The following is a 27,387-nucleotide window of genomic DNA, read 5'->3' on the forward strand; positions in this document are numbered from 1 at the left end:
GAAGCTCTGTTCGGTGCCGTGCCGTCGGCGCCACGCATGTTGTAGACGCCGCCGAGGAGGAAGCACATGCCGAGGACGAGAAGAAGGTTAGACAGGATGGATCCGATCATGGACGACTGCACGACCTCAATTTCTCCAGCGCGTAGCGCCACAATGCTGACGATGAGTTCCACGGCGTTTCCGAAGGTCGCATTCACCAACCCCCCGAGCGTCTCGCCCAATCGGCCCGCAATTTCCTCCGTCGCAAACGAGAGAACGGCCGCGAGGGGGATAATGGCGAAGAAGTTGAGGGAGAAAACCCAGGGGGCGCTCCATTCCTGCTCGCCGGCGATGATGCCCAATGGAACGAAGACGAGAAGGAGGTTGATCCAGGCTACGCGACAAGTTAGCACATTGTCTCGCCCAAGCTTGCCGAGAGTGTTTTAACTAAGGTACGTACAGCTAAACAGAGTGATTTTAGTCACGTTCCACAATAGTGCCGGCCACCGGACAAAGGGATTCGGGCTGTTGGTGCCGGGACTGCTCTGGGAGTTGAAGAGGAGATGGCGCCAGAAACCGGGCTCGGCGTGCAGGGCGGAGGCGACCTGGCGGTGCCCCAGGAGGGGTCGTGTCTCGCCGTCCATGTCGTCGGGGAAGTGGGCGCTCGAGCTGCCGTTGCCGTTGACGGTTCCGTTGGATGAATTGTTGAGCTTGCCGGTTTCAATGCGCCGGAGCTGGTCGCGCGATTTGAGATTGACTGTGGGACTAGTTAAATGATTGCTACCTGGGCCGTTGTCCATGGCTACCTATTCAGGAGCGACGGGGAGGAGCGAGGGTGCAATGGGTTGTTGTGTTGGCTGGATGACCAGGGCCGCTCATCTCGAAACAAGTGGCAAGGTCGCAAGTTTCCAATGATCCCGAGCCAATTGCTCGTGAGGGACTTGGAAAAAGATGGGATGACGATGCGCGACTTCTCCGAGGGGAGGCGGGGGGGTAAGGGCAAGGTAAAGAGGGTACCTCTGTATGTAGGTATCTGACCGACAGGTGCGAGCTTGAGGGCAAGAGGGGGTAGGATGGAAGGGGTGGAAGGGGTGGAAGAGGAAGAGCGGTCGCTACTTACACATTTCGGACAGCGATACCGCTTCAAGCCAAGTCGCACTGGGCAAAGAAAGGATGGAGCGAAATGTCGTTTTCGTCCCGTCTTGGGCACACCGAAAAGCCGAGTCGTGGGGAATGGGGCGAACCTCTGCAGGTGGTTTGTGCCGAGACTGGCTGGATTGGCAAGCCGAGAAGGAGACACGGAGGGAAGAAAGGGCTCCCAGGTTGATTGAGTGGGGTACCAGATCGGGGACTGCCACTGGTGCGCCCCTTGTAACGAATCCCTGTTGTTGGTGTATTTCACTGTAATGTAAACTCCATCTGTCAGTTGCCTCGCTAATGCACAGGTACACTTCCATAAAACCACAACTTCACTCCGCCGCCGCCGAGAGTTACGATCCCCTTGCCATCGCATGCCGACAGGCAGACAGCGGTGAGAGGACGACACTCTACCTGGGCGCAGCATCCCGGACTTTCCCAAACAGGAGCCCGAGTCAGCAAGTCGGTATTGGAGATCACACTCACCGCGTCACCACAGTCCCTTCTTCCCTTCGTTCCGACGAGAGTATTCCAAAGTAGAGAGGGGAGAGGCGTCCAATGCAAATGCCAAGCGTGGCAGTGAGCTCTGGCGGAGTGCAGTTTGATGAGGCAAGCCGGTCGTTCAAACAGTCCGTCTCCCCGTGTTCGATTCGGGCAATCAATCTTTCCAAGGCACTTTTTGTGTTTTTTTGGCGATGCTCGGCCCGCAAAGATCAAATACACAGCCGTCCGTGCCGTAAGTCCGTCAGCGGGCAAAGCAATTGCTCGCGTTGGCCCCGGTTTGAAACAGTGAAGGATCCAACAGACCTGATAAACAGACAGAGGCAGCCCGCAAGAAGGGCCCGTTAGTTATCCCAACTGAAATGTCAAAGACGTAACATACCGACACTCCTGAGCTGAAAAGTGGAGACTATCTCCAGATCACAACTTGGCTTTATGGTCTAAACTGTGGGGCCCATGTTTCCAGATTTCCGAAGTGGGACAACATGCGTCATGTTCCATGTCTTTTTTGATGATCCGGAAGAATAAACGGGGAACACATGGATGAAAACAGACGCCATCAGACGCCATCACGGACATCAATCTTTCACAACCACTCTCTGTCCCCCTAACCACCCGCCTTTCAGCTTGACAGTACCAATGCCCCTGGCACACGACTGACTGAACCGTTAGTTTACCGGCTGCACGTTCTCCGTGGGTTACAGCTGACAACGTGCGCCCAGCACAACCTGCCTGGGACGTACATACATACCCCAACGTTTGGAGGTTCCCTGCATAAGCTCAGGTAGGTACACATCCATTGGGCCGCCAATATTCCTATGCGCCTTCCGGTGCCCTGCAGCTCGGCATGGCATCGTGCATCATTTGGCTCTTCTGAATGGCGAACCGCTCGCATCATCGCGGATTCCCATTCACCAAAGACCATCGAGGTTGACAGAAAAAAAGGTGGGGGGCGGGCACAGGAGGCCTCCCAACCTGTTGCCAAGACTGAAACACACAAGACTTTTGCCAGAGACACTGGCGCGGCGCGGCAATGTGGGTTTTTGTGGGGCTGCTTTCCAAGATGTCGGGAGGATGCCGAGCGGGGATTTGGAGAATGAAGTGACTGACGAGTGAGAAAGACAACGGTCGAGGTGGTGGTGTGGGGTTGCAGCCGATGAGTGACTGCAGTTTGACTTCTGAGGTGACAACGCCGAGTCATGATTACACAAGTGGTATATTACTGCACAGACTTGACGAGGCAGACTCTTAGGCTTTCAAAAACCAACCCAACGCCAAACCTTTCCCCCATTCCCTTCCGTATGAGCTGCCTGCGAAGCATGATCCGTTTAGTTGCTGCCCCAAAAACGCCATGCTCGCTATCGATGCCTGCCTTTCCCCCCGCCCCAAAAAACACAGGAAAACACACAAGTACCTCGACGGAAATAGGTAATGTAAAGCAACGTAAAGCAACCAACAGACAAGCCTGTCTGGTTGTCATGCACCCCTCCGCGCAAAACTCAAGAACACCCAAAACGTCTCCCCTTGTCCAACTCCCCTTCTACATCCACGGCCCCCTTCGCCGCCATCTTCATCAGATCGTGTCTCCTATCAAGATGGTCGAAGAAGTCACCCCTGCCCGTGAACAGCTGATTCTCCTCATCCGCCTTTCTCTTCATAACACACCCCTCATGAAAACAAGCGTAGCGCACCCCCAGCGCGAACGTCTCCCACCTCGCGGTCGCCGCCCTCGCGCGCCGCCGTTCCACTAGCATCTGCGCGTACTGCGTGATGCGCGTCTTCTGCTCGGGGCTCGAGACCCACTTCTCAGAGGCCTCCTCGATCTCGCGGAGGAAGAACTTCTTGCGCCAGCCCAATCGTATCCCGGGAACTTCAAACCGGTGGTAGTGGTTGTAGGAGCGGCCCTCTTCCTCCCCGATGGCCCATTGGTCCTTGGCGGACGTGGTGGCAGGGTTCTGCGACGTGAAGGAGCGCAGCTTTTCGTAGAACCACGCCTGGTGTTCGTCTGTGCCCAGGCTGAGGAGCAGGTCAATGGCCGGCTCCGCCTCGTCGAGGAGGGAGGTGATCTCCTTGAGGACTTCGAGGGTCGGGTCCCGGATTTGTTTGCTGCCGTCGACGAACTGGCCGGAGCCTAACTTGAAAGGTTTGAACGAATAGCGGGAGGGTGTGGTGATGGCCTTGGCGACCTCGGGAATCGAGATGAGCTGCTCGGGGTCGTTCTCGTCCTCCGCGTAAGTGCAGAAAGCGTAGGGGCGCCGCGAGCGGCGGGTCTCGACCTCGGTGCACCAGGCCAGTGTCTGACATTGGTACGTATCTGTCCGAAACTCGCTCGATGCGGCGGACGCCTGGGAGGAGGCTCGGGAGACAGTAGGACTTGCGAGTGCGCCTGGCAAGGTGCGGCCGGTCGCAGTAACGGTGAACTTGGCGAAGGTGTCGAAGAAGGAACTGGTGCGCTTTGTAGGCCAGGTGCTCCGTCTGTAAATAAGCGGAAAGTCGATAGACGACACCACTGAAGCGTCGTCGGCTAGCGGGATGGATTTGTTCTGTCGGTGAAATTCGTTGATACAGTCGTCGACGGTTTTCCCAAACATGCCAAGCATGATAGCTATTAAACCCCCGACGCTCGTGCCGGCAATATAGTCGAAATAGTGGCAAGGTAGATACTGCCCTTCTCTGAACACATCGTCGGGAATTTGTTCGCGCGGTATCCGGTCGGTCTGGGTGCTTGCTGAGGCTCGGGGCTCAAGAGACTGCTCGATGCGCTCAATCTCTTGCATTAACGCCCGTAGGACGATGAGCGATGAGTATCCCCTGATTCCGCCGCCATCGATTGTCAGAATCAATCTCTTCCATGTCGTCGTCGACACGTTCAAGCCGCCCGAAGAACCGGAACGCGGGCTTGTGACATCGGAGCCGGTGGAGCCTTTCGGAGCGGCTATCGAGACGCGAGTCGGCACCCGCTTCGGCTTTGGCGGCTTGGACGATCGCAGAGCGGAGACCGGTTCTGGTATTTGAGTGGAAGTTTCTCCAAGAGGATTTGCGACGTCCGCCATGTTGGGTCGTCGTCGATTGCGTAAACTCAAGAGCCGTCCGATCCCAATAGCGAGTGGGAATTCGAGGGGCTCTCGGTGAGAGAAAATGGCCTTTGAAGAAACTGGAAATGGTCAGCAGGCGTGACAGCCTTGCTATACCTATAAAATGACGTTGGGTGCTGCTGCTTGTGCCTGCTGAGCCTATCATCGGCCTCGGCGGGCGGACTTGCCGCGAAAATCCGCCTCGCTCCAGCCACTCTTGTACCTGTCAGTGGCTTTTAGCACGTGGTCGCCACGGCCTGGCCCTGGAATCATCTGGTCGATCGAACTTAGCTCAGCTCATCTTTCCATGAGAATTCCATGTGCGGAAGGAACGCAATGCAACAAAAGTTTTAAACGCCACCTTGGGTACATGTGGCTAGCGAAACTTACAACTTGACTGTTTATTTCTATATCTCTAATTTCGTCTCTATCTATACCTACCTACCTATACTAATATAAACTACATCCTTGGTACTTTTCTCCCAGCCGCCTTGCGTGGGGATGCAGACATGATGATCCATTTCCATTCAAGCGAATCTGAATGTCGGGTGGTCTGCAGCTTCGAAGCCGCCCTCTCCATAGCCAAACCCCCGCTTCTATTAGGCTTACAGCGGCCGTGACTCACTGGAGTTCATTCAGTTTTCCGTACCAAACCACCCCAGAGCCTCACTGACAAAGCCACTGGCTGATTTTAACCCAACTTGGAACTTTTGGTGCTGATGTGGCCCGCTTGTGCACTCCGCTCTTTTAATTGACTCCTGAGTGTTGAGCGAGTGAGCGCTATTTCCAGACTTGGTCATAGGCAGGCGCGTTGGGTTCATGGTCCTCGAATTTCGCTGGGTTCTCTCTTTATCAATATTTCGTTCGTTTCGTCTAATTCTGCTCCCTTCCTCGTTTCCTATTTAGCATATTCCATCCCGTTTCATCCCGCTTCTCTGTCGCACTGGTTTTGTCTCAATTGATCGTGCTTATCGGCCGGGAAGACCGTGTGGGTAATGCAATATGGAGGTCGCTGGCGGGGTTCTCTCCCTCACATGGGATGTTTTTGATAGTGCTGTCCGCAGTAAGTTGAGCTTTCCTATTTTCACGCCCAACAGGATGCTAACTTCTTGTTAGTCTTCAAGTTCGTCACGGCTCTGGTTGAGATGCCGAGAGAGTATGAACAATACAGGCTGCAGCTCATCATCGAATACAACAGGGTGTTGGCCTGGGGGAAAGCCGCTGGCCTAGTTGATGTTCCCGAGGGTTCTACTTTGGGCACTACTCTGGGATCTGACGGGATCGAACTCGTTGCGATTGTCGCCCGGATTCAGTGGTTACTATCAGAGTTCAGAGAGCTCAACGCTCGCTATGGCAACGAACTGCCGAGGACCGCCAAGGACGGCGATAAAGGGGGTGAGAAGCGGGAGGAAGAGCAGCCTACTGACATCGACGTACTGAAAGAAGTCTCGAGCCTGGCTATGTCATATGAGTCGAAGAAGAACGACCGTCGGCATGCGCGCGGGACCAACCACATCCGAAACTTTTTCGAAAAGGCTGGTCACAACACCAAAGACATCATCACCCATCCGGTTCGAGTCCGGTGGTTGGCGATTGACAAAGAAGCCTTCGACGCCCTGTTGAAGGACCTCCATACCTTGACAGAACGGCTTCACGAGCTCATGAGAAACTATCGCGAGAAGCAAATTGATGGCATCACGGCCAAGACTTACAGAGAGATGATCCTGACCAGGAACAGCGTCGAGGATCTTAAAGACATGTTCGACGCGGTGACCAACCTGATATCTACGTCAGCCGGTACCCGCAAAGAGAAGGAGGCCCATCTGAACGACAGGACTCTCCAAGACCTCATCCAACTCAAGAAGCTCAGCCGCACTTCGGAGACAATCCTCTCTCAACTCAAACGCGACAGCACCTTCGACGTCGAACTGAGCTTATCCGACCTCGGCATCAAAGTCCCCAAGTTCACCGACTCAGACCTCACCGAAGACTTCGAGTGGAACGAGCACGAAACCGCCAACCCCGAGTTCCTCCCCCGGCCGCGGGGCATCCTCGTAACCGGCGAAGGCGACGTGCCCGTCTGGATCGAGTGGAGAGCGCTCGGCGACATCACGCCCAACTCGCTCAAAGACAAAGAAGCCGCCCTGCGCACGGTAGCCCTGGCCGAGATGCTGCACCTGCCCAAGCCGGCCTCCCTCCACGCGCCCGAATGCGTGGGCTACTTCGACGACCGCGAGTCCTCCGGCGCAGACCGCTACGGCTGGATGTTCAAGATGCCCGAGGGCAGCGACTACGACACGCGCGTCGTCTCGCTGCACGATATTCTGGGCGACCGGCGCTTTAAGCCTAGCTTGTCGCAGCGCCTGTCGATGGCGTCGAAGTTGTGCTCGACGGTCCTGAATCTGCATGCTGTCAATTGGTTGCACAAGGGTATTTTCAGTGATAATGTTGTTTTCCATTTCAACGGCGAGGGTGATGGCGCTGATCAAGTCGGCCTAAACTATGATCCTGAAAAGCTTACCTTGTCCGGGTTTGAGTTCTCGCGTCCGGATGGGACTGAGACGACGGCTAGGGACGTGGATGTTGTTTGGGACTTGTACCGTTGGCCCGGGATCCAGCGGCAAAGGCCAACAGAGAGAAACTCCAAGAAGACGTATGATTTGTACAGCCTGGGGTTGGTCCTGCTGGAGATTGCCCACTGGGAGAAGTTGTACAAGGTGATGTGTTTGGGGAACAAACAGGTGAAAATTAGGCCCGGCGTCAAGGTGCCCTACATACTGCTTGGTGAGTCCAAGTCTGTGAGGGACTGGTTGTTGGGGGTCAAGTCTGGCGCACCGTTTGAGGCAGCTGGTCGGCCGAACCCGCTAGAGGAGCTGCGCCATCTCGCGGGGGATAGGTACTGGAAGGTGGTTGAGCGCTGTCTCTGGGCGCACGGCGAGAAGGGATTCGACGTGGAAGAGCAGGCGGAACAGTCCAATGATTCTGAGGTGGGCATAATACTCCAGGAGGCATTCACGGAGCATGTGGTCGAGGAGTTACAAACTCTTCAGATTTGAGAGAGCCTGGTAGCTTAAAGACTTGCCCATATGGACCGTCTCGTATCCTACAATTGATGTCGCCGTTTATCTCTAATCTACAAAAACGTTACAGTTTACTTGTTCTGTCTAGCGGACAACCCCCAAACAATTCTAGGGTATCACTCACCCTTCCACTTCCACAACGCACGGCGATGCTTCATGTAGTCCTTGCTCTGTATGCTCTTGTAAATGCCGTAGAAGCCACCCAGCGGCGGCTGCTTCTTCAGCCAGTGCCGCTTCTTCTTACCGGCGACGTCGGGATCAACATGCACCTTGTCCCACACAGTCGGGAGCGTCTTGGCGTTGTACTTCTCCCGGAGCGCATCGTACCACCCGCGACCGCCGTACATGGACCAGAACTCATCCTGCGGATAGTACGTGTGCGCGTATAGCCACTTCATACCGCCTAGTTCACGCACCTTGTTCTCAAGCTCGCGGTTCTTCTTGACGAACTCAGCCGAGTCCGACGGGCCCCAGCCCCAGACACCGACGTTGAGCATCATATCCTCCTCTTTCTTCTCGACTCCCTCGGGCAAAGTGGTGAACGGGTGGAAGGTTGGTGGGCCACGCTTCTTGAGCGGGCAGAGCCACAACGGCCAGATGTCGAGCTCGGACGAGGTGTAGTCGACGAACCGTTCTGTCGTCTCAAACGGCATGGCGATATCCTGCACCACGAACCGGGCGCTCTCGCCAGAGCCGTGCAGCGCGCGATACATCATGCGCGTGTGGAGGAAATCGTCGAGGAACCAGCGGAAGAACCTGGTGAACGGCACGAATTTGAAGTACTGGAACGCCGCGGCCCCGACCCAGAACCCTCCCCGATCATACCGGAACAGGTACTCGGCAAGCGGCACATAATCCACCGGCGCGGCGCCCGCCACGCCCTTCTCGGGCGCCGTCTTCTCCTTAGCATGGAGATAAAACCACGGATCCCACGGCCCGCTAAACGTTTGCACCTTCTCCCCCGCAGTAGGCATCTCATCGGTCAACTGCCCCGTCACCACCACACCATGATCCTTGGAGAACAAAATCCCATCCACATAATCATTCTCCCCCTTCCTCACCTCCTCCCTAACCGCCTCCACCGCCTCGGCCACGCTGGTCGTCCGCCGATACCGCGTCTTGACAAACTTCCGCGCCTCCATCAACCGCACCTCCAACAGCGTCGTCATCCCCAGCGTCCCCACCGCGCCCGCCGCCCCCCGAAACAAATCCGCCCTCTCCCCCCCCAGGCGTCACCTCCAACACCTCCCCATCCGCCATCACCATCTCCACCCGATTCACCGTCTCATCAAAAAACCCATGCCTGAACGAGCTACTCTCCCCCGCGGTGCCCGCAAACCCGCCCCCCGCGGTAATGCCAGGGAACTCCATCACCACCGGCGGGACCAGGCCGTGCGGCAGGGTGGCCTCGACGAGCTTGTCCATGGGCACGTTGGGCTCGACGAGGGCGACGCGGCGGGCCGTGTCGACGGCGAGCACGTTGTGCAGCGCAGAGATGTCGACGGTGCGGGAGGAGGCAGAGGGCCGCGGCCGCGTGGAGTTGGTGCTGCCGTGGAAGATGCGGTACGGCTCGCGGGCGGCGAACAGCGAGCGCACGGTGGAGGCGATTTTGGAGACGGCGGCTTTGTGGCGCTCCATTGTGGGTGGTGTTTGAAGGTATGTTTTTTTTTTTTTGAACAAAAAAGAAAATGGGATGAGATTTGTTTACATCTCGTTGTTTTGGGTGGTAAGGGGGAAACACCCGTTCGTGAGAGTTGAGATGAACAGAGGTTGGGAGGTTGAGGGTTAGGATTTTTGGTGTGGGTCCTTTCACTCACTTGGCCTTGGCTTATATGCATGCTTGAGTGCTTGCTCACCACCTCACCCACTCGCTCCATGATTTATTTGCGTCAGGGACAGGATAAATAACATACGGATTAATGTTCTAATGTTATTTCAGAGCAGCACACGGTATTAACTAGGTAGGTCACACTCTAGTCTTCTCTTCTGTCTACACACCCTAACTGCACCATGACCCCAACATTATCCAGATTAATACACCCCCCCTTCTTCACCACAAACACAAACACCAACACCGGGTATCACAACTTCGCAACCCCCTCTTCCGCCACCCCCCTCTCCCTAATCTTCCTCCAAACCCTCTCCTCCACCACCTCCTCCCCCTCCCTCCACAACCCCTCCATCTCCCCCTCCACCTCCACCAACGACTTCGCCTTCACCGTCACCCACCGACTCTCCCCCCACGGCATCCCCACCCCCCCCCTCCACCAACACCGTCAGAAAACTCTGTTACTTCTCGAGGCACTTCGTCTTTCCCCCAAATACGGAAACACCAGCGCAAAACAATTCGGCATCGAATGATCTCCCCTGTACCGCCTTTATCCCTTTGTCGCCACATCTTGTGCGCCGCAAACCAGTGCCTCATCTAGTCAAAATATCCCAAGTGACGCACTTCCACACGGGGGGCGCGCCGGCCCACGACGCCGCCAGCACGGGGCTGACCAGTGGGTGGGCGAGCAGGGAGTCCGGCGCGTACAGGTGGCGGCGGGGCGGGGAGGCCGGCCATGCGGCGCAGGCGGGGCGTTTGGATTCGGCGGCGAGTTGTTGGGCGAGGGTGGGCAGGTAGTCGAAGGGGGCGTTGGCGGTGTTGGAGGGCGAGGAGTGCGTGAGGTCGAGCCAGGGGGAGTTTACGGCGGCGCCGGCGGGGAGGGGGATGGGATGGGTGTGGTTGTGGTTGTGCCAGGGGATGGGGTAGGAGGTGCGGTTGAGGTGCAGGATTAGTTGGAGGAGGGCCAGGGCAAGGTTGCCTCCGGCGCTGGAATGGGGGGTTGGGGGTTAGTAAGGGATGGAGAAAGAGGTTGTAAGGGGTGGGAGGCGTACCTGTCGCCGGCAAAGACGATGTGTTCTGGTTTGACGGGTTCGTGGAAAGCGCCTTCTGAGGGGTAGAGAAGTGCGAGATATGACATCAGCGCATCCATCAACGCTGCGGGGAACGGGTGCTGAGGTGCGAGACGGTACCGGACCGAGTATACTCTCCCGCCGGTCAGCTTGGCGAGGTTCTTGGTGGTTGGGCGGTGGGTTGCCGGGTCCAGTAAGTAGTACGCTCCGCCGTGAAAGTAGAGCACCGTTACGGGGCTCTTGACCTCTTTCATCATCTCGGCGTAGAGTTCTCTTTCCGAGACATCCGGCAACCGCGATTCGGACGTCGCGTTTGCGCGGTACCCCGTCCACTCGGCCTCGATGGGTGCCGGATCTGGCATCTCGTAGGAGGGTGGTGGGACCTTGGGATTTCGCATCTCGTCGATCGCCTTTGCGATGGCGTCTTGCAGACCTCTTTCCTCTGGTGGAGGCGCCGGGCAGGTGTAATTACTGACCCAGATCTTACCCTTCAGCTTGGGAACCATAGCAGCCATCTTCTGCGTAGCCGAGATGCTCCGGGGCACAGAGGGGTTCGTAAAGGAGCGCAGCACAGCGATGGTGATTTCGGTTCGCAAGTCTAGGTATTTCGACTGCTTTGAAAGGGACAGCATATGAAGGAGGGCTACCCTCATCATCAGGGGTATTTTTGGAATCAGAGCGAGCATCATCTTGTTGTTGCCGCTATTGTCCGCGGACTTGTCGGCGGCTTGAGGCCCGGGATCAGGTTTTTGAGCGGTCATGTTTGAAGAAGGGATAGAGGAGTTAAAAAGATGATGTTGTATCACAGGTTCGAGGCGAGAAGCAGCGAGCAAAAAGAAGATGGAAGGGCCGGTAAGGGGCGAGACTTGTATTTAAAAATCTGTGGAAATCGGTACGAAAGGCAAAAAGAAGAAGGCGGCTCTTATCAACTTGAATGGACTTGGAATACCTCATGCGCCATTGGAAGAGCAAACCCCTGGCAAAGGAAAGGGTTCCATCTCTACCTAGAATGGCCCACTTAGATACATAGTACGGACAGAATCCGAGATATGGGGCCAATGCAACCGATCGGCTCGTCTATGGCGAGCTTCTCGAAGCGATCAGTAAAACGTGGGGGAGATCAGACGAAGGGAAGGGCAGGTCCATGTTGAGACCCCCGGGCCGATGAAAACGGGGAAGGAGCCTCGGCACGGGGCCCCTCGTTTAGCCCCGAATTCCGCAGGCGTTGCTGTCGGTGTCCACCCACAACCCGCCAAATCCGCGAATCAACGAATCGGGATCATTCGCAAGCCTTCCCTTCAAAGGATTGACCCCGAATTGCCAGGCCGGAAACAAACCGCCGTGATGTAGAGATATGCTTGGGCATTCTAGAGGAGAGCTGAAGGAACGCAAGCATTTCCAAGTTGGGAATAACTCACTCTTATCATGCTGAGCTGGCTTCGCTTGCACTGCATTAGGTAGCCTTCTCTCATCAAACCCGCATCAGTGAAGGCCAATGCCAAGTGTTTGGCGTTCGCAACCATTCCTGAGGCACCTTTTTGAGTCCTGAGGAAGAAGTAGGTGGGTAACCTTATTCAAGCCGTCCCAAGATCATATAGGTATGATGAATCCCAAATTACCGTCTTTCAATGCCCGTTACAGCGTAATGTACAACATTTAGCATGCGCAAATATTGCGATGCATTCCAACAGTCAACCCCTTCCGCCATCCCCCCCCATTACCTACCACCCACTTATGCGCTTCCCGAAGCTTCCTGGGCCCCACTGCTGCTCCCCGCGTCGGTGCCGTTGACGGGAGGTGTGCTGGGAGACTCAGCGCTCTTAGCCGCCATCATCTGCCACGCCGGGATCGATGCCTTGGCTTGCATCCCGCTGCTGAACGGCGAGGGGCGGGGGGCGGTGGCAGACGAGTCTTGAGGAGCAGGGTTGGCCGCGGCCTCTACCTTTTCCGTCGGTGCAGGGGTGGTGGCCGGGCTGCTCGGCGTCACGCTGCCGCTGACTGCCGGGCGCAGGTAGTTGCTGACGCTGGCCGACGTCGCCGTCGGGTTCAGGCGCTGCGTAATGAGGGTCTTGAGGCTCTTGAGCTCGGCGTTGACCTCACGCAGCCTCGTGTCGGTCAAGTCCTTTTGGTTGTTGAGCCCGCGCGGGATCGAGTCACGGAGGTTCTGTACGTCGTCCCGCACCCGCTGCGCTTCGTCGTCGCGTCTCTTATTCGCCGACTTGAGCTGGCTGATAGTCGTTTCTAGTTCCACAAGCGCCGTGTCTAACCTCTCCGTGCGCTCCTTCTCCGCCGTCTTGAGCGCCTCGGTGTCCTTGGCCAATTGATCGACGAGGGCAAACGTTTTCTCAAACTGTTCATCGATCGACTTCTTGTCTTGCTCCAGCCGTTCCGGAGTCGGTGGCGAAACCAAGGGGTAAACATAGCGCTAGGAATCTGTCAGCCTACCCCGTGCGACATATCTGAATAGGCCCCTCTTACCTTTCCTAAACTATAAAGCCCGTATGACACGCCGCTCACCACCGTCGCCATGATGAACCAATCCCTCCAGTCCCGGCGCGGAATAGGCTGTGGCGGCGGTTGTTGCCAGCCGTAAGGGGGGTACTGCGGTGGATATTGTCCATAGTACTGCGGCGGCTGCGCGACGGCCGATGATGCCGATTGAGGCGCGTATCCCTGCGCCGGAGCAGGAGCACCTGCTCGCGCGAGTGCTGCGCTCACTTCTTCCTGCGTGAGGTTCTTGGCTTGAAGGAAAGCGACTTTCTTCTCAACCGGAGACGAAGCAACGCTAGGGTCCTGTAGGACTGTCGAGCAAGTGTCAGCCGCTTTGTTTTGGAACTCTAGTTCCCATCGAGCAACACCGGACGGAACTCACACTTGACCGCCGAAGCGACCAGATCCTCACGGATGGCCATGTCAGATAGCGTTGATGCGGCGACCTTCGTTCAACAAGTTCCCCCAGGGTATTTGATGACGATCGGGTTGTTGGAGCTGGAAAGCGCAGCGCGCCGGATGATCAAAGGCGATGGCCAGCAAATGCAATGGCGCATCACAAGCCGAGGTTCAGCACCGGCAGTCCGTGCGCTCCACCAAGCGGCTGCCAAGCGCGGCAGCAGTGGATCCCCGGATCTGGAAGTTGCTGCATCACGTGTCACATGGATTTCCCCAAGCTCACAGTCTCAGACCCGCTTTTGGGATTCAACTTGTGTGGGTCATTGACGCGCGATCCAGTGAAAGCCCCGCCGCCTTGTCAACTTTGTTTATCTGGGCAACAGACCGTAAACGTCGTAATTTCACCCATCTTTCCGTTACGCAAAACATCCCACCACCAACCAACCTTTGCTTGCAATCCCGACCTGGACAAATCAATCACCGGTACCTAGCCATCCCACATCGGGCTAGTATCGGGAACTTAGCTCTGGCGTCTTTTCGAATCTGTCGACGGACTTAGAGGAGACCACCCGGCTCCTGGCTCAGATATCATGTCGCAAGACAATAATCTTTGGAGTGTCCGAAGACCAAGGGAGGTACGATGATCACGACTTGGCTCGGTCGCAAGTGCTTCAGCATGGCGCTGACTGTCTGTGTAGACCTTAGGAGGGCTCAACTTCAATTCGGGCATCCCACAACCCCCATCCGCAATGAAGCGAACAAGCACCATCGGCAGCGCCAGCCATGGCCGCTCCATGTCCGGGTCACGCCACTCACTCGCCGCGCGCCCGAACCAGCCCCATGTTCCAGCGCTCCTCTACGGGACCGAACATCGCTGATGTTGGCCTGTCATCCGTAAAGCGCGCCTCCGTCGCGGGGTACAATCCCGGCACCACAGCGTCGCTCAAGCCGTATCACACACCCGGTCCGTCCGCCGATAACGACCGCCGTAGTAGCGTTTACCGAGCTCGCCCCTCGACGACTGCCGGCCCCATGAGCGGACACCAAAGCTTCTTCCAGCAAGCGCCCCAGGCCGCTGGCGTACCACGAGACCCCCGCCCACTAAAGGATAGGTCATATCAGAATCGTCTTGGACAGGAGTTGCTGGAGTATCTCGCTCAACACAACTTTGAGATGGAGATGAGCCACAAACTGTCGGACAACTTCATCAAGTCGCCGACACAAAAGGACTTCAACTACATGTTCCAATGGCTCTATCACCGCATCGACCCAAGTTATCGCTTCCAGAAAAACATTGACCAGGAGGTACCACCGCTCCTCAAACAACTTCGGTACCCCTACGAGAGGAGCATCACCAAGAGCCAGATTGCTGCGGTGGGAGGTCAAAACTGGAGCACATTCTTGGGGTTGCTACACTGGATGATGCAGCTGGCTCAGATGCTGGAGCGGTATTCTGTTCACCAGTACGACGAGGCGTGCATTGAGGCCGGAGTTGACGTTGCGGGTGATAACATCATCTTTGACTTTTTGACAAACGCGTACCAGGATTGGCTCAATATGGACGACGAGGCTGGTGACGATGACGTTGAGAAGGCCCTGGTACCGCACGTGCAGGGAATGGCGAGGGCGTTTGAGAGGTCCAACGCAAAGTACATCCAAGAGATGGAGATGCTCGAGGGGGAGCACAACAGGCTACGCAAGGAGATCGAGGAGCTTGAGAAATCCACACCCGACCCGGCCGTGCTCGACAACCATTTTAAGATCATGGAAGAGGACAAGGCCAAGTTCGAGGAGTACAACACCTTGGCTATGCAGCGGTCAGAAAAATACGAGGGCCGCATCCAAGTGCTACAGGAAGAGCTCGACAAACTACAGGGCGAGCTGAAAGAGGCCGAGGATGAACGGCGACACCTAAAGGACGCCGTAGACGACCAAGGAATCAGCATGCAGGATATTGACCGCATGACTGCCGAACGGGAGCGTTTACAAAGGAGCATCGAGTCGGCGGGGCAGCGGTTAGAGGACGTCAAGCGCAAGGTAGCAGAGCGGGAGATGGAGGCCAGCCAAAGGCTGGACGAGCTGGAGCGCATGGTGGACCGGTACAACACGGTCGCGTACCAGATTGGCCTGATGCCCTCCACGGCCGTCAACGCCAAGGGCAGGGACTTCGAGCTGCAAGTCACGGTCAACGAAGGCCCAAACTTCACCTCGTCCCAGCTGCAGGGCTCGTACGGCCCCGGCGACAGCGACCGGCTCCTCGCGGACCCGGTCACGGGCTACCAACCGGCGCACGTGCTCAACCTGGACCTCCGGGGGCAGGTTAAGAACAGCTTCCTGGGGCTCCGCAAGGAGGTGTCGGAGCGGCGCAAGGCGGCGCTCGACGCCATGATGGAGGACCACGACCTGCTGGACCGCGCCAAGGAGGCCATCGAGGACAAGCGCAACGAGGTCGAGGCCCTCGAGCACCGCGTGCGCGCCGCCGAGGAGGAGTACGAGAAGACCAAGGAGGTCACCACCGCCCAGAAGCTCGCTTCCGACGCCCAGATCGAGAAGATGGAGAAGGAGCTCGCCAAGATGCGCGCTCAGTTGTCAGAGTCGGTGCAGCTGATGGAACAGCGCGAGATGAATACTAATATTGAGTACGTGGCCGGCATTTCTTATTCCTTCTTACTTTTTGCCTAAATCGTGTGGCTAACCTAGCGCCCCCTCCAGGTATGAACAACTGACCCTCCGGGCGAATGCGCTGCGCGAAGAGCTACACACAGAGACGATGCGCATGCTCAACGACGTCATCAAGTTCAAGATGCACGTCCAGAAGGGCTTGGAGGAGTACGAGACGTTTGTGGCCGATGAGTTGGAGAAGGAGCTCGGCAGCGACGAGATGAGAGATGATACCCAAGACATTGATATGTAAACGTCTCGTTTGTCGTTTTTTTTTTATTATAGGTACTGACTGGTTTGGTTTGGATGCCATTTCTGGCGGGGGGGGGAAACTTGTTTTGTTTGCATGACTGGATCGGTCTTGGGGTCGGGATATCGGCGGGCGTAGGGGTTGGATGGCGGGTTAGTGTCTTGACAATGTTAAGAAATGAGGCTCCTGCAAAGTCCGTTGCCATGCGTGGTTGGGAATGGTTGCCACGAATTACATAGGTGGGAACACGATAGAGGCAAGAGACATCTGCCTTCCCGGGAGCCCCAACTTATTTGGTATCATCTATCATCACGCTCAACCCATCCCCGCTCCCACCAAGTAACCTCTCACCAAGCAGGATCCTCCAGCCTCCTAAACAGCGCCACATGCTTCTCCCCCTTATGTCTCTCCACCTTCTTCCCCTCCTCCGTCTCCGTGCGCATAATAGCAACGCACGGATCCGCCTCCTGCTCCTCTTCCGACACGCGCTCAAACGACGGGTGCGCATCAAAGTGCTGGACCATCCACTCATGCAGATCCAGCACATCAGTAATAGTATACACAATCCCCCCCGGCTTAACCACATACGCATACTCGGAATTCAGCGTCGTCGACACAATACGCTGCTTGTGCTTGCGGATCTTGAAGTGCGGGTCCGGAAAGCAGATAAACACCTTTTCCAGCTGGGCCTTGCGGAAGAAGTTGGGCAGGAACTTCATGGTGTTGGCGCGCAGCACGCCCACGTTGCGGTACAGGCCCGCCGCCTGGTTCTGCGCGCGCAGCGCCTTGATGCGGTCCTCGACAAAGTGCGTCACCGACACCCGGATCTCCAGCCCCAGGATCAGCGCCTCCGGCATCGTCGGCGCCAGCGCGATCAGCAGCCCGCCGAACCCGCACCCGATGTCGGCTACCGAGACCTCTTTGGAGAGTGGTTTGGGGCGGAGCGGGGTGAGGTCGGGTTCGGAGGGGGTCTGTTCGGGGACTGGCGGTGGTGGTGGTGGTGATGTTGTTGTTGGCTCGTCGACGATGTAGTGTGGGTAGAGGGATGACCAGTCCATCTGGTCCGGGTGTGGGGGGCTGTATTCTCATTAGTCTCGGATGCCCACGCCCCCCACGAATATGGAATCAATGCTCACTAGATCAATTGGTGGTCGGAGAAGGGGTTGGCATGGGCTCTTTGGCGGTAAAACTTCTTCCTGGGCAGTTCTGAGATGTCATCTTTCCTCATCGCCGCCCGGTAATCCTCGCGCTTTTGGCGCTTGTCTTTCTTGATCTTGTCGCCGCCCATTGTGCCAAATTCCCAAGGTGTTCTGTATGAGATTGGATAGTAATGAATTTGAAATTCGTGTGTGGTGTTGGTCGGTGTGTGATTGGGATACCGAGAGAGTGAGGCGTGAAGAGTTTACACATGAAGAAACGCAGCATCCCACGCAGCTTCGGTCTCCACCAAATTTTGGCTTGCAGCGTGGGGCACAATGACCCCTGTTCTCAGGGGTGGCTGCCCCGCTATCGGCGTCATGGGCAATATTTTGAGCTGCCGAACAAATACCCCGCGATTGTTTCTGTCACTCATCAAAGTTAGATTGAAATACTTCCATTCTTCGTCCGAAGTCTATAGTATACAATGGCTGCAGCTTCCGTCCGGCAGGTTAACATTGCCATCATTGGTAGGCACTCCTCCATCTAAACCACCAGTTAACCTCACTCGGCTAACAACAGCTCCAGGCGCTGGTGGGGTAGGGAAGTGCTTCCTGTCCCAGCTCGAGCAGCTGACCGTCCGCCGTCCGAGCCCGAAGGTCGTCCTGACCTACATCTGCACGAGCAAGAAGGCCATCTACAGCACCGACCACGTGGCCATCCCCCTCAACACCGTCACAACCACCCTCGCCTCTTCCCAGCAAACTCCGCTCGCCCTCCCGAAGCTCGTCGACTTCCTCGGCACCTCGGGCTCCAAGACGGTCCTCGTCGACAACACCAGCTCGCAGGATGTCGCCGATGCGTATCCGCTCTTCCTCAGCCACGGTATCAGCATCGTGACGCCCAACAAGAAGGCCTTCTCGGGCTCCTACAAGCTGTGGCAGGACATTTTCAGCGCCGCCGAGCAGTCGGGTGCCAAGGTGTACCACGAATCGTCGGTGGGCGCCGGCCTGCCCGTCATCTCGACGCTCAAGGACCTGGTGGACACGGGGGACGAGGTGACCAAGGTCGAGGGCGTCTTCAGCGGCACCATGTCCTTCCTCTTCAACTCGTTCGCCCCGACCTCGGGGTCCGGCGGCAAGTGGTCGGCCGAGGTGAAGAAGGCAAAGGAGCTGGGCTACACGGAGCCTGACCCGCGAGATGACCTGAACGGGCTGGATGTCGCGCGTAAGCTGACCATTCTCGCGCGGTTGGCGGGCCTGCCGGTGGAGTCTCCGGCCGCCTTCCCCGTGCAGAGCCTCATCCCCAAGGAACTCGAGTCTGTGGCTAGCGGGGACGAGTTTCTCGAGAAGTTGCCGGCGTTTGATGCCCAAATGGAGGAGACCAAGGCGGCGGCGGAGAAGGAGGGCAAGGTGGTGCGTTTCGTTGGTAGCATCGACGTGGCCACGAAGCAGGTCAAGGTCGGGCTCGAGAAGTTCGATCTGTCACACCCCATTGCGGCGCTGAAGGGCAGCGATAACATCATTAGCTTCTACACTAAGCGGTATGGAAGCAACCCGCTAATCATCCAGGGCGCTGGCGCTGGTGGCGATGTGACGGCGATGGGCGTGACGAGCGACCTGCTGAAGGTGCTTTCCCAGATTGCTTAGCCAGGTCAGCCCTGCCCTAGCCACATAGCCAAGATATACTACCTAGGTCCCAAGAACCCCCCCCTATTCGAACGTGCCCCCGTTCAGTGTCATATCATGCCAGTCTGCGGTAGTGCTACATTATCCCCAGGGCTTGCTAAGGTCCATTGCCGGCCTTGGTTGATCATCTAACGGACCGGCTCAGCCAGCGCTGTCTATCGGTGATATCGGGGACTCGGCAGGGACGATTTCAATACGAGGTGCAGTTCTGGCACGCCAGTTGGCGACTGCGAGCCTCCAAAACCAAAGGATTAAGTCGTAGATCACCAGTGCAACGATCGGTATAATCGGTGTAAGGGCGAGTATGATCTGACCAAAAGCTCAGTCAGCCACGATGATGGTGAGAATGATAACGGGAGCGATTCGACTCACAAAAAGGCTGGATATGGTGCTAATGATGTACCGGTATTCCTGCGGGATGATGCTCAATTCGCTGAGCCAGACATACCAGCTGGTGGGTGCTGAAGCGTAGTCGGTCATCTTGGTCGTTGTGTTTTGACGTGGAAGGGAGGCGAGACGGTGTGGAGTTCTGGGGACCTGCTAACGAAGCGTCCAGCGTCGTTGAATAACAAGGCGTCGCGAAGATGCTGATCATGTGGCAGTCCAAGCGACAAGGCCGGTGCACGCCGAGAATGTAGCACCGTGGCCGAGGAGCGCAATCGAAGTCGAGGATCAAGCTCGATAGCTTAGCTGACTGTTGGTCCAGAATGACGTTGCATGTTCTCCGAGGGAATGATGGGTTTCCATCAAGGGCGAGTTGATTTAGGGGGATGATCGGGCCAGGAAGATGGAAAGCTTTGGAAGCGCGGGTTAGAGGAGGAGGTTATCCGCGATAATCTGCCCGGCAGAACCAAGGGATGGAGCGAGGCCTCTCCGGGAAGCTGTTGTCGCGGTGCTCGTCGAATCATTCCCGCACCTGCCCCTTGGCACCAGGCGCATGGTCAGCAGGGATGCCGGATGCTCCTCCTGGCCCCACCTGCGGGTCTGGGCTTCCCCACAAAAGCTACCAGGGAGCAACGGCCGCAGGGTTGCATTTGCATGCATTTGGAGATCAGACATCAGACGTCAAGGCCGGTTCTGTGGCGCAGAACACTTAAAAAGCACGACACCAGCACTTAATTAAAGGCGACAACCGGGAATTTACGACGAGATAAACTAGGCGCGACAAAGATAAGCTACCCTTTCACCACCACAACTGCGAACATCTCGGACGCCGGCATCACCCTTCACATCGTCGACAGGATGCCGCAAGATCCACATCTGTACGGGCAACCGCCGCCCAAGAAGCAAAAGAAAGAGATAGCTCTCTCGGGATCTCTAGCATTCAGCTCACAGCTGAGCTCATTTCTTGCTGAGCCATCTGCCAAATCAAGCACGAGTTCTTCCGCCGGACCCACGACTGGCCGAACTCGCCCATCGAAGCTAAAAAAAGATAGCCTCTCGGATACCAAAGTGAAGCGCAAAGACAGCAAGGCAAATACCCAGACAAAAGACAACAATAAACTTTCCCTCAAATCCCCCCTCGGAACAGAAGACAGTAAAGCCGAGCGGGAATTCGCCCGCCGCAAGATGGAATCCAAAGCCCGCCTCTACGCCGCCATGCAACGAGGGGATTACATCGGCCGCGAAGTCGGGCTCGTCGATTTTGACCGCAAATGGGCCGAGTCCCAATCCAAGAAAAACCCCACCGACGCCGCCCCCTCCTCTGACTCCGACTCCGACTCCGAGCCCGACGACGACGAACAAGCCAACAACACCGACACCACCCTCCATGAATACACCGACGAGTTCGGGCGCGTGCGGCAGCTCACCCGGGCGCAGATCCTGCGGCTGCAGCGGGGCGCGGCGTCGGCCACGGAGCTCGAGAACATGTCGGCGCGGCCCAAGGCGCCCAGCACGCTCATCTACGGCGACGCGGTGCAGGCCGAGGCCTTCGCGGCGCACGACGGCGGCGCGGCCATGGAGGCGCTCGCGCGCAAGCGGGACCGCAGCCCCACGCCCCCCGAGGCCACCCACTACCAGGCGGACTGGGAGATCCGCACCAAGGGGGTGGGGTTCTACAAGTTTAGCAAGGAGGAGGGGCGCAGGGAGGAGGAGATGAAGGCGCTGGAGGCGGAGAGGGCGAGGACGGAGGGGTTGAGGAAGGAGAGGGAGGAGAAGGCGAGGAGGAGGAAGGAGGAGATTGAGGAGAGGAGGAGGGAGATCTTGGAGCGGAGGACGAAGAAGATGGCGGATAGTTTCTTGGAGGGGTTGGAGAAGGACTTGGTTGGTCACGATGGTGGGTAGATGAGAGCGGTTTATAGATAATGATATTCTCTAACATTTAGTGATAGTCCTTTAAATATTAAATGGAAGTAATAATTAACTAGTTATGTAGAGCATATAAGTTTTTTTTTAATGGAAATGCTAGTTATAAAAATGAACGCCAAATGAGAAACAACCTAAAGAGACCGACAATTACCGAAGACCCAGCCCCCCCCCCCCCCCCCCGATCTGATCTTTCCCCCCTACCGGAAACTGGCGATAGAAGACCCCTGATGAGCGTGATTCTGATTATCCAAACGCTGGTAAACAGGCCCAACGACTACTCGAGGTTGGTTAAGTAAAACGAGAAAGCCAAGAGAGCTTCACAAATGTACTTTCGGACAGTCGGCGTATCAATAAGTCCGTGCACCCCGTTTCCGATCAGGCCACTAACCGATCAAATTTTCACTCCCTCCTGATCCGGCACCCTCTCTGTTCCAACCCACACAGATTCACCAAATCAAGCCCAATTCTAATCCTGTTGCTCTCATTTTAACCATATTTGTTATGGCTCGCGAAGACATCATTCAGTTGGCAATCCAGGCTGTCAAGGATGGACAATCTATCCGTAAGGCTAGCGAGGCCTGGGGGGTCCCCTTTTCTACCCTTCGAGACCGAGTCGTTGCCCACGCCCAACCAAAGGGTCAATACCAAGCCCAGGTGATGCAGAAGCTCAGCCCCGATCAAGAAAAACACTTGGCCGATTGGGTCCTTGCCCAAGAGGCTCTTGGGCTTCCTGTCAAGCATAGGCAGATCCAGACCTTCGCCAACCGCATCCTCCATGCCTCTGGATCTGACCAGACTGTTGGCAAGCATTGGCTCCAGAAGTTCATCAACAGATATCCGGTTCTGAAGACCAAGAGGAACAAAAGTATAGTGGTTGGAAAGCGTCAGGGTTATGGCCAGTCAACGTCGACAAGCCTCTCATGAGCCGTTTACTCTTGCCGACCCAGCCGGCTCAGCCAACTCAGCCAACTCAGCCAACTCAGCCAACTCAGCCAACTCAGCCCAACTCAGCCAACTCAGCCAACTCAGCCAACTCAGCCAAGCAGTCAGGGTGTCAACAAGCCGAGCAGCCAGGAGGTTAAGACTCCAAGTCGCAGTCAAGAGGTCCACAAATTAGTCGCTACCAACTACCGTCTAAAGCGACCCAAAGCAATAGACCCAGTAGCTCGGACTCTCTTTGCAAAGGTTGGCAAAAGTCTTGACTACACAGCTATCCAGCTAGCTAGTCAACAACAGAGGATTCGGGCATTGGAAGTTGAGGTAGACAGGCTGAAGCCTAGGAAAAGGAAGAAGGTTAGGTTGGACCCTAACACCCGGTTTGCTCAAATTGAGCAAATAATGCAGGCCAAAAAGGCACTTGCAGAGGAGTTGAAACCCTCGGAAGTAGTAAATAGCTATGTCCTCGAAGATATGTGCCTGGAATGGTCGATCTTCGACCCTCCTGTAGATACCGAGAACGGGGGGGCTGATGGTGGATTTTGATCGGTTAGTGGTCTGATCGGAAACGGGGTGCACGGACTTACGCCACGGTCCAAAGCACCTCATCGTTAGGAAGCCTTTGCGAGCCCTAGTGTCACGAATATGCCAACAGGAGGGACCTCAGGTCGCGGGACGCCCCAAGGCAATCATTAAAAGGACCAATCAGGGAGCCAGGAAGGTGATCGAGGTGATCAGTGAGCTCAGTCGCCAAGCCGAGACTGAGCACACTGAGCACCAGGTAAAGATCACCAATCAGGATAACAATAGCTCGACGGTGATCAGTGAGCTCAGTTGCCAAGGGCAGACTGAGCACACTGAGCACCCTGGAATTAGCTAGGTATATAGTCACTCGTTCTGGAGAGCTCTGGGAGTTCTCCAGTTAGCAACCACAACTACAGTTCGCTACAAGCTCGAAAGCCTACTGTTGAGACAAGTCTTTGTTGTGCACCCTTTGGCTGCACTGAACCTAAGCACCCTTGCAAGATTACCTTCGACCGAAGCTGAACCCTAACAGGACGGGGTCCTGGAGTAGGTTCGTCACACCTAGCCGCCGCACTGCCCCGGTCGCCTCCTGCCTGCGGAGGAGGTGGCGCCGAAGAGTTCTGGGGGTCGTGAAGCCCGAGGTACCGCTCGTAGGCGGCGTCATACTCGGCAATGTTGACATATATCTCGGCGTGGTCCTGGGATACGAGCAGCCTCCTGAGACAACATCAAAACTCAGTTAGTAGTCCGTCTCCCACAGCATATTAAGTTGTCGTTAAGGGTTACTCACCGTTTCAGTCCTGGTTTATCGCAGAGGAGTAACCCAAACCCCGGGCTCGGCGGCGACTGCATGTACAGTAGCTTGTAAATGTACGCTGCCATCTGAGCGCCTTCTTGCCATTCGATTCTCCGCCTGGCCGTCTCCCGAACGCATGGCTTAACTTCGATCAACGCGGCCGAGATGTTGTGGCCTGTGTGCCTAAAACAGCCGGCGGTCCGAGCCTCGAGAAGCTTGTTCCCCTTGACAGGGAGAGGGTGCCCGGCAGCGTTCAGTTGCTTGAAAATCCGGACAGGCTCGTGGTTAGTTAGCCATCGGTAGCCTTTGTGCCTCATAGGCGCATAGGGCTCGGTTAGCGAATTGAGCAAGAAAACAAAGGCCATGTTCACAATCGCTTCGTCCTCTGTAGGCATGAACTCGGTTTTACTGGCCGCTGACTCGCGGCTTGCGTTGTTTTCTGAGTCGGACCGCCCGAGGAGGGCGATTCGGGAGGCTGGGAACCTGTCTCCATTTGGGACACATCTTCCATTGACGTGTCCGATTGCGAATCTGATTGCGAATCCTAGTCTATATCCATCTTTGTCGGTTGCGACGAGTGGCCTCTTCCCGCCGATGGGGACTCGGGGGCGCGGCGGCGGGGCGCCTCCTGGCGAATGGGCCGTGGGGGGAGTAGGACCGCCGTGGTCCAGTCGGAAGATTCGTCCAAGTCGAAGACCAAATCCATGTACAAATTCACCAGCGAGAAGATGGAGTCGTCGGGGTACTGCTTGCGCTTGATGTTGCTTAAGAAAGCCTTTGCTTTTGGTTTTCCGAGCTTATGCTTTGCCAAAGCGATCGACTCCTCGTCGACATACTGGTTCAGGGCAAAATCTACCCCCTCTTTACTGTCCCGCAGAACCTTGAGACAAAGGAAGGGGAGAATGTGAGACAAGAGGCGGATGTGGTGCCTGTAAGGTCGGAAAGCAAGATGGCGTCTGGGGGGACAGGAAGGTGGTTTTTCACCGCTTTCTTCCAGACTCGGGCTGTTTGCGGATTCCGATCCGGCATGTTGACTGGCAGCCTGGCTTTGTGGTGGGCTCGAAGGAGGTTGGGAAGTAAGGAGTAAGAGTGTTTGATCCGGGATGTTGTATGATTAACAACAGGCAACTCACTTGCGAAATCTATAGACGTCCGTCTTATATCACTATCGCCGTCAGGAAAGCCACATTGCCTTTCACAACCCTTGCCGACTGATCTCGAAACCGTCGGCTTGAAACAACACACCCAGACCTTGTCGGCTGTCGGCCTTGTATGGGTTGGCCCTGAGGAGACCCAGAATAGCCAGAAGCCCCGTGGCACGCAAAACACGGGGGTTTGCAGCAAAGTAGCCACCAGGGGCTCGAGGCCACCATGTCTGAGGATGAGGGCGGAAAGGGAAGACTCCACTGGCTGTCTCTGATCGCATAGGGCCGTCACAAACCGTCTTGTTGGTCCCAGAAGCATGTCCATGATGGCCTGTGACCAAGGTCTTAAACAAAGACCTGCAGCAGGGGAGTGGCGTTTATGTGTCATGTCATATCTTGGACCTCAGCGGACCAACATGTGCCGGCCTGACGTCCCGTTTGGCATTCCCATCTAGCACCAGCTTGTCATCACCCCAAGGGCGACACCAGCGGCGGGCGATACTGCGATGCGGTCGGGGGTGGTGTACGTATCATTTATAACCACGGTGTACTCTGAATTTTGGGTGCTACTCCCTATACATACCTACACAACACAAGGCGTGCGGTTTTGCCGACTGTCGGGTGTTCGCACCTTCACGATGCATGTGGGGGGCTTTGGTGGTGGATGGGGGGTTAAAGTTTGGAGATCTGCTTGGTACCTGGGTACCTTAGTTACCGCAGTGGCACATCAGACCAAGTATGGAGCTTAAGTAACTGGGGCCAATGGGACAGGCGCCGGCCCGAAGGCTGAGAGGCACGGCCGATTTTTGGTGCCAACATGAGATGAGATGCAAGCTCAACCAATGGGCCTTGCTGCCTGGGTACACGTCAAGTGGGTGGAAGAAGATAGGAGAAACAACCTGAGACCAACAGCATCCGTGGTGGTTTGCGGTCTCCGTGTCTGAGCGTGTTTCTGCTTGTTTACAAAACTAGATGGCCTGTTGCCCTAAAGTCCTGTATTTATTCTGTCGGCTTCACCAGTCTGCTAGCCAACCTTCCATATCATTTGACATCGCCATCCTCTCGACTTTATCTGTTGTTTCCTCTCAATTTTCGATCAACACACGGCGCGATATGACACACCCTTGCTTTCCAAAGCCCTCCGGGTTTTGGAAGGTGGACAAGCTTGAGAATGACCTGATGAACCTTGCGGAGTTGGAAACGACCCTCTCAACGAGCCGGCTGAAGAACATGAATATTGAGAGGGCCCCTGAACTCAACATCGACAGCCCAAACGCGGCGGACGCGCATCCTGTGTTCTTTCAACCGTTCCCCGACAACCTCGAATACAGGGAGGCACTTGCAGAGACAAGGCGCGACCATGAGGAAAATGAACTAGAATGGTCCACCTGCACCAAGGAACCTTCGCATGTTGGCTAGTTGAACTGCACCGGCCGCATCATTGATTGGCTTGCCGGGCTGCGTCAGGGACCCTTTCTCGAAGATGAGTTCTATCCCACTGATATACCGCAGTGGCGCACGGCTACGTGAGTATACACTTCCATTCTGTCGTGTCGCCGCTCCCAAGTAACAAGCGAGATGAATTACATACTTACTTGACCTCCTTAGTCCCGGGGGAGGCGTCCGTCTTCCTAATTGGTCGCCTCGAGGGCGTCTCCGGTGGCACACAAGGTCGGTTACCTATGTTCCCGACAAGACGCTCGGAGAGGAAGGAGTGCGCCATATCAAAGTGGTCCTAGCCGATACCACTTCCCACAATAGCCAGCCGAACGAGGCACTCCGCAGCGAGATCACCGCCGGCGTCAGTTTCATAAAGAGGCGGATGGCGGATACTAGTGATACACGCAGCACTATTCCGGTATGTCACAGCCCGATTTCGCTACGTGATCAGCCTGCCCACTTGGATATCGCACCTAACAAACCGACAGATTCTTCTTTATTCCTTCTATCACAACGACACAGCCCGCATCACCCAGATGTGCTGGAATGGTGAGCAAAAGCCCATCACCTTCCGCCAATCACGCCTGGTGGATATTTCTTCGAAGTCGCTCGACACACCGGACGTCTCCATTCTGCTCCGTTGGATGGATTGCATCCCCCTCCGCAAGCCCAAGATGCTCCCCAGACGGAGGGGGCGGCCAGAGCAGGCGGTACAACCCTCTAGCCCGGCCGGCCGACCACGCCAATCCAGGGAGGGACGCCCCAGTCAGGCATCAAGGTGAACCTCGACACCACATCAAGAGGCGCCCATACAGTGAGGACCAACAGTCCAGCGGGAGCAACAACACCAACCACGATGGGAATTCAGCGCGGACCAGCCATCACTAGTGGCAATAACAAGACCACATGTCGCTCAGCAGCACCGACGCCGACGCCGACGC

General features: G+C 56.3%; 12 protein-coding genes across 12 annotated transcripts in view; 4 read left to right on the forward strand and 8 right to left on the reverse strand.

Moving 5' to 3' along the window:
- Positions 1 to 779, reverse strand: part of CHGG_09161 (uncharacterized protein) — a gene marked incomplete at both ends in the record, with an annotated part of 1,584 nt that extends 805 nt beyond the window's left edge. Inside the window, 2 exons of the mRNA XM_001227087.1 lie at positions 48 to 373; positions 440 to 779. Of these exons, the coding sequence (XP_001227088.1) occupies positions 48 to 373; positions 440 to 779 (666 nt within the window). The remainder of the gene's footprint in view (positions 1 to 47; positions 374 to 439) is intronic.
- A 2,337-nt stretch (positions 780 to 3,116) lies between these two features.
- On the reverse strand, positions 3,117 to 4,670 carry CHGG_09162 (uncharacterized protein; the record flags this gene model as incomplete). Its single annotated transcript, XM_001227088.1, has 1 exon — positions 3,117 to 4,670. The coding sequence occupies one exon, from the start codon at positions 4,668 to 4,670 to the stop codon at positions 3,117 to 3,119; it is 1,554 nt and encodes a 517-aa protein (XP_001227089.1).
- A 1,023-nt stretch (positions 4,671 to 5,693) lies between these two features.
- Positions 5,694 to 7,747, forward strand: CHGG_09163 (uncharacterized protein; the record flags this gene model as incomplete). Its single annotated transcript, XM_001227089.1, has 2 exons — positions 5,694 to 5,754; positions 5,808 to 7,747. The coding sequence occupies 2 exons, from the start codon at positions 5,694 to 5,696 to the stop codon at positions 7,745 to 7,747; spliced, it is 2,001 nt and encodes a 666-aa protein (XP_001227090.1).
- Positions 7,748 to 7,819: 72 nt separating this feature from the next.
- On the reverse strand, positions 7,820 to 9,409 carry CHGG_09164 (uncharacterized protein; the record flags this gene model as incomplete). Its single annotated transcript, XM_001227090.1, has 3 exons — positions 7,820 to 7,824; positions 7,896 to 8,784; positions 8,900 to 9,409. The coding sequence occupies 3 exons, from the start codon at positions 9,407 to 9,409 to the stop codon at positions 7,820 to 7,822; spliced, it is 1,404 nt and encodes a 467-aa protein (XP_001227091.1).
- Positions 9,410 to 10,192: 783 nt separating this feature from the next.
- Positions 10,193 to 11,430, reverse strand: CHGG_09165 (uncharacterized protein; the record flags this gene model as incomplete). The annotated part of the gene is made up of 2 exons (XM_001227091.1): positions 10,193 to 10,586; positions 10,652 to 11,430. 2 exons carry the CDS (start codon positions 11,428 to 11,430, stop codon positions 10,193 to 10,195), a joined length of 1,173 nt encoding a protein of 390 aa, XP_001227092.1.
- Positions 11,431 to 12,401: 971 nt separating this feature from the next.
- Positions 12,402 to 13,581, reverse strand: CHGG_09166 (uncharacterized protein; the record flags this gene model as incomplete). Its single annotated transcript, XM_001227092.1, has 3 exons — positions 12,402 to 13,094; positions 13,148 to 13,470; positions 13,542 to 13,581. The coding sequence occupies 3 exons, from the start codon at positions 13,579 to 13,581 to the stop codon at positions 12,402 to 12,404; spliced, it is 1,056 nt and encodes a 351-aa protein (XP_001227093.1).
- An 817-nt stretch (positions 13,582 to 14,398) lies between these two features.
- CHGG_09167 (uncharacterized protein) lies at positions 14,399 to 16,472 on the forward strand (the record flags this gene model as incomplete). Its single annotated transcript, XM_001227093.1, has 2 exons — positions 14,399 to 16,197; positions 16,271 to 16,472. 2 exons carry the CDS (start codon positions 14,399 to 14,401, stop codon positions 16,470 to 16,472), a joined length of 2,001 nt encoding a protein of 666 aa, XP_001227094.1.
- Positions 16,473 to 16,816: 344 nt separating this feature from the next.
- CHGG_09168 (uncharacterized protein) lies at positions 16,817 to 17,757 on the reverse strand (the record flags this gene model as incomplete). The annotated part of the gene is made up of 2 exons (XM_001227094.1): positions 16,817 to 17,546; positions 17,606 to 17,757. 2 exons carry the CDS (start codon positions 17,755 to 17,757, stop codon positions 16,817 to 16,819), a joined length of 882 nt encoding a protein of 293 aa, XP_001227095.1.
- A 336-nt stretch (positions 17,758 to 18,093) lies between these two features.
- On the forward strand, positions 18,094 to 19,255 carry CHGG_09169 (uncharacterized protein; the record flags this gene model as incomplete). Its single annotated transcript, XM_001227095.1, has 2 exons — positions 18,094 to 18,136; positions 18,189 to 19,255. The coding sequence occupies 2 exons, from the start codon at positions 18,094 to 18,096 to the stop codon at positions 19,253 to 19,255; spliced, it is 1,110 nt and encodes a 369-aa protein (XP_001227096.1).
- A 1,281-nt stretch (positions 19,256 to 20,536) lies between these two features.
- CHGG_09170 (uncharacterized protein) lies at positions 20,537 to 21,580 on the forward strand (the record flags this gene model as incomplete). Its single annotated transcript, XM_001227096.1, has 1 exon — positions 20,537 to 21,580. The coding sequence occupies one exon, from the start codon at positions 20,537 to 20,539 to the stop codon at positions 21,578 to 21,580; it is 1,044 nt and encodes a 347-aa protein (XP_001227097.1).
- Positions 21,581 to 22,522: 942 nt separating this feature from the next.
- On the reverse strand, positions 22,523 to 25,331 carry CHGG_09171 (uncharacterized protein; the record flags this gene model as incomplete). The annotated part of the gene is made up of 7 exons (XM_001227097.1): positions 22,523 to 22,688; positions 23,203 to 23,406; positions 23,627 to 23,782; positions 23,856 to 24,365; positions 24,437 to 24,696; positions 24,995 to 25,003; positions 25,107 to 25,331. 7 exons carry the CDS (start codon positions 25,329 to 25,331, stop codon positions 22,523 to 22,525), a joined length of 1,530 nt encoding a protein of 509 aa, XP_001227098.1.
- A 1,049-nt stretch (positions 25,332 to 26,380) lies between these two features.
- CHGG_09172 (uncharacterized protein) lies at positions 26,381 to 26,729 on the reverse strand (the record flags this gene model as incomplete). The annotated part of the gene is made up of 2 exons (XM_001227098.1): positions 26,381 to 26,528; positions 26,602 to 26,729. 2 exons carry the CDS (start codon positions 26,727 to 26,729, stop codon positions 26,381 to 26,383), a joined length of 276 nt encoding a protein of 91 aa, XP_001227099.1.
- Positions 26,730 to 27,387: the final 658 nt, after the last annotated feature.

This window comes from Chaetomium globosum, genomic scaffold (genome assembly GCF_000143365.1).
Source record: "Chaetomium globosum CBS 148.51 scaffold_6 genomic scaffold, whole genome shotgun sequence".
In the NCBI taxonomy this organism is placed as follows: domain Eukaryota; kingdom Fungi; phylum Ascomycota; class Sordariomycetes; order Sordariales; family Chaetomiaceae; genus Chaetomium; species Chaetomium globosum.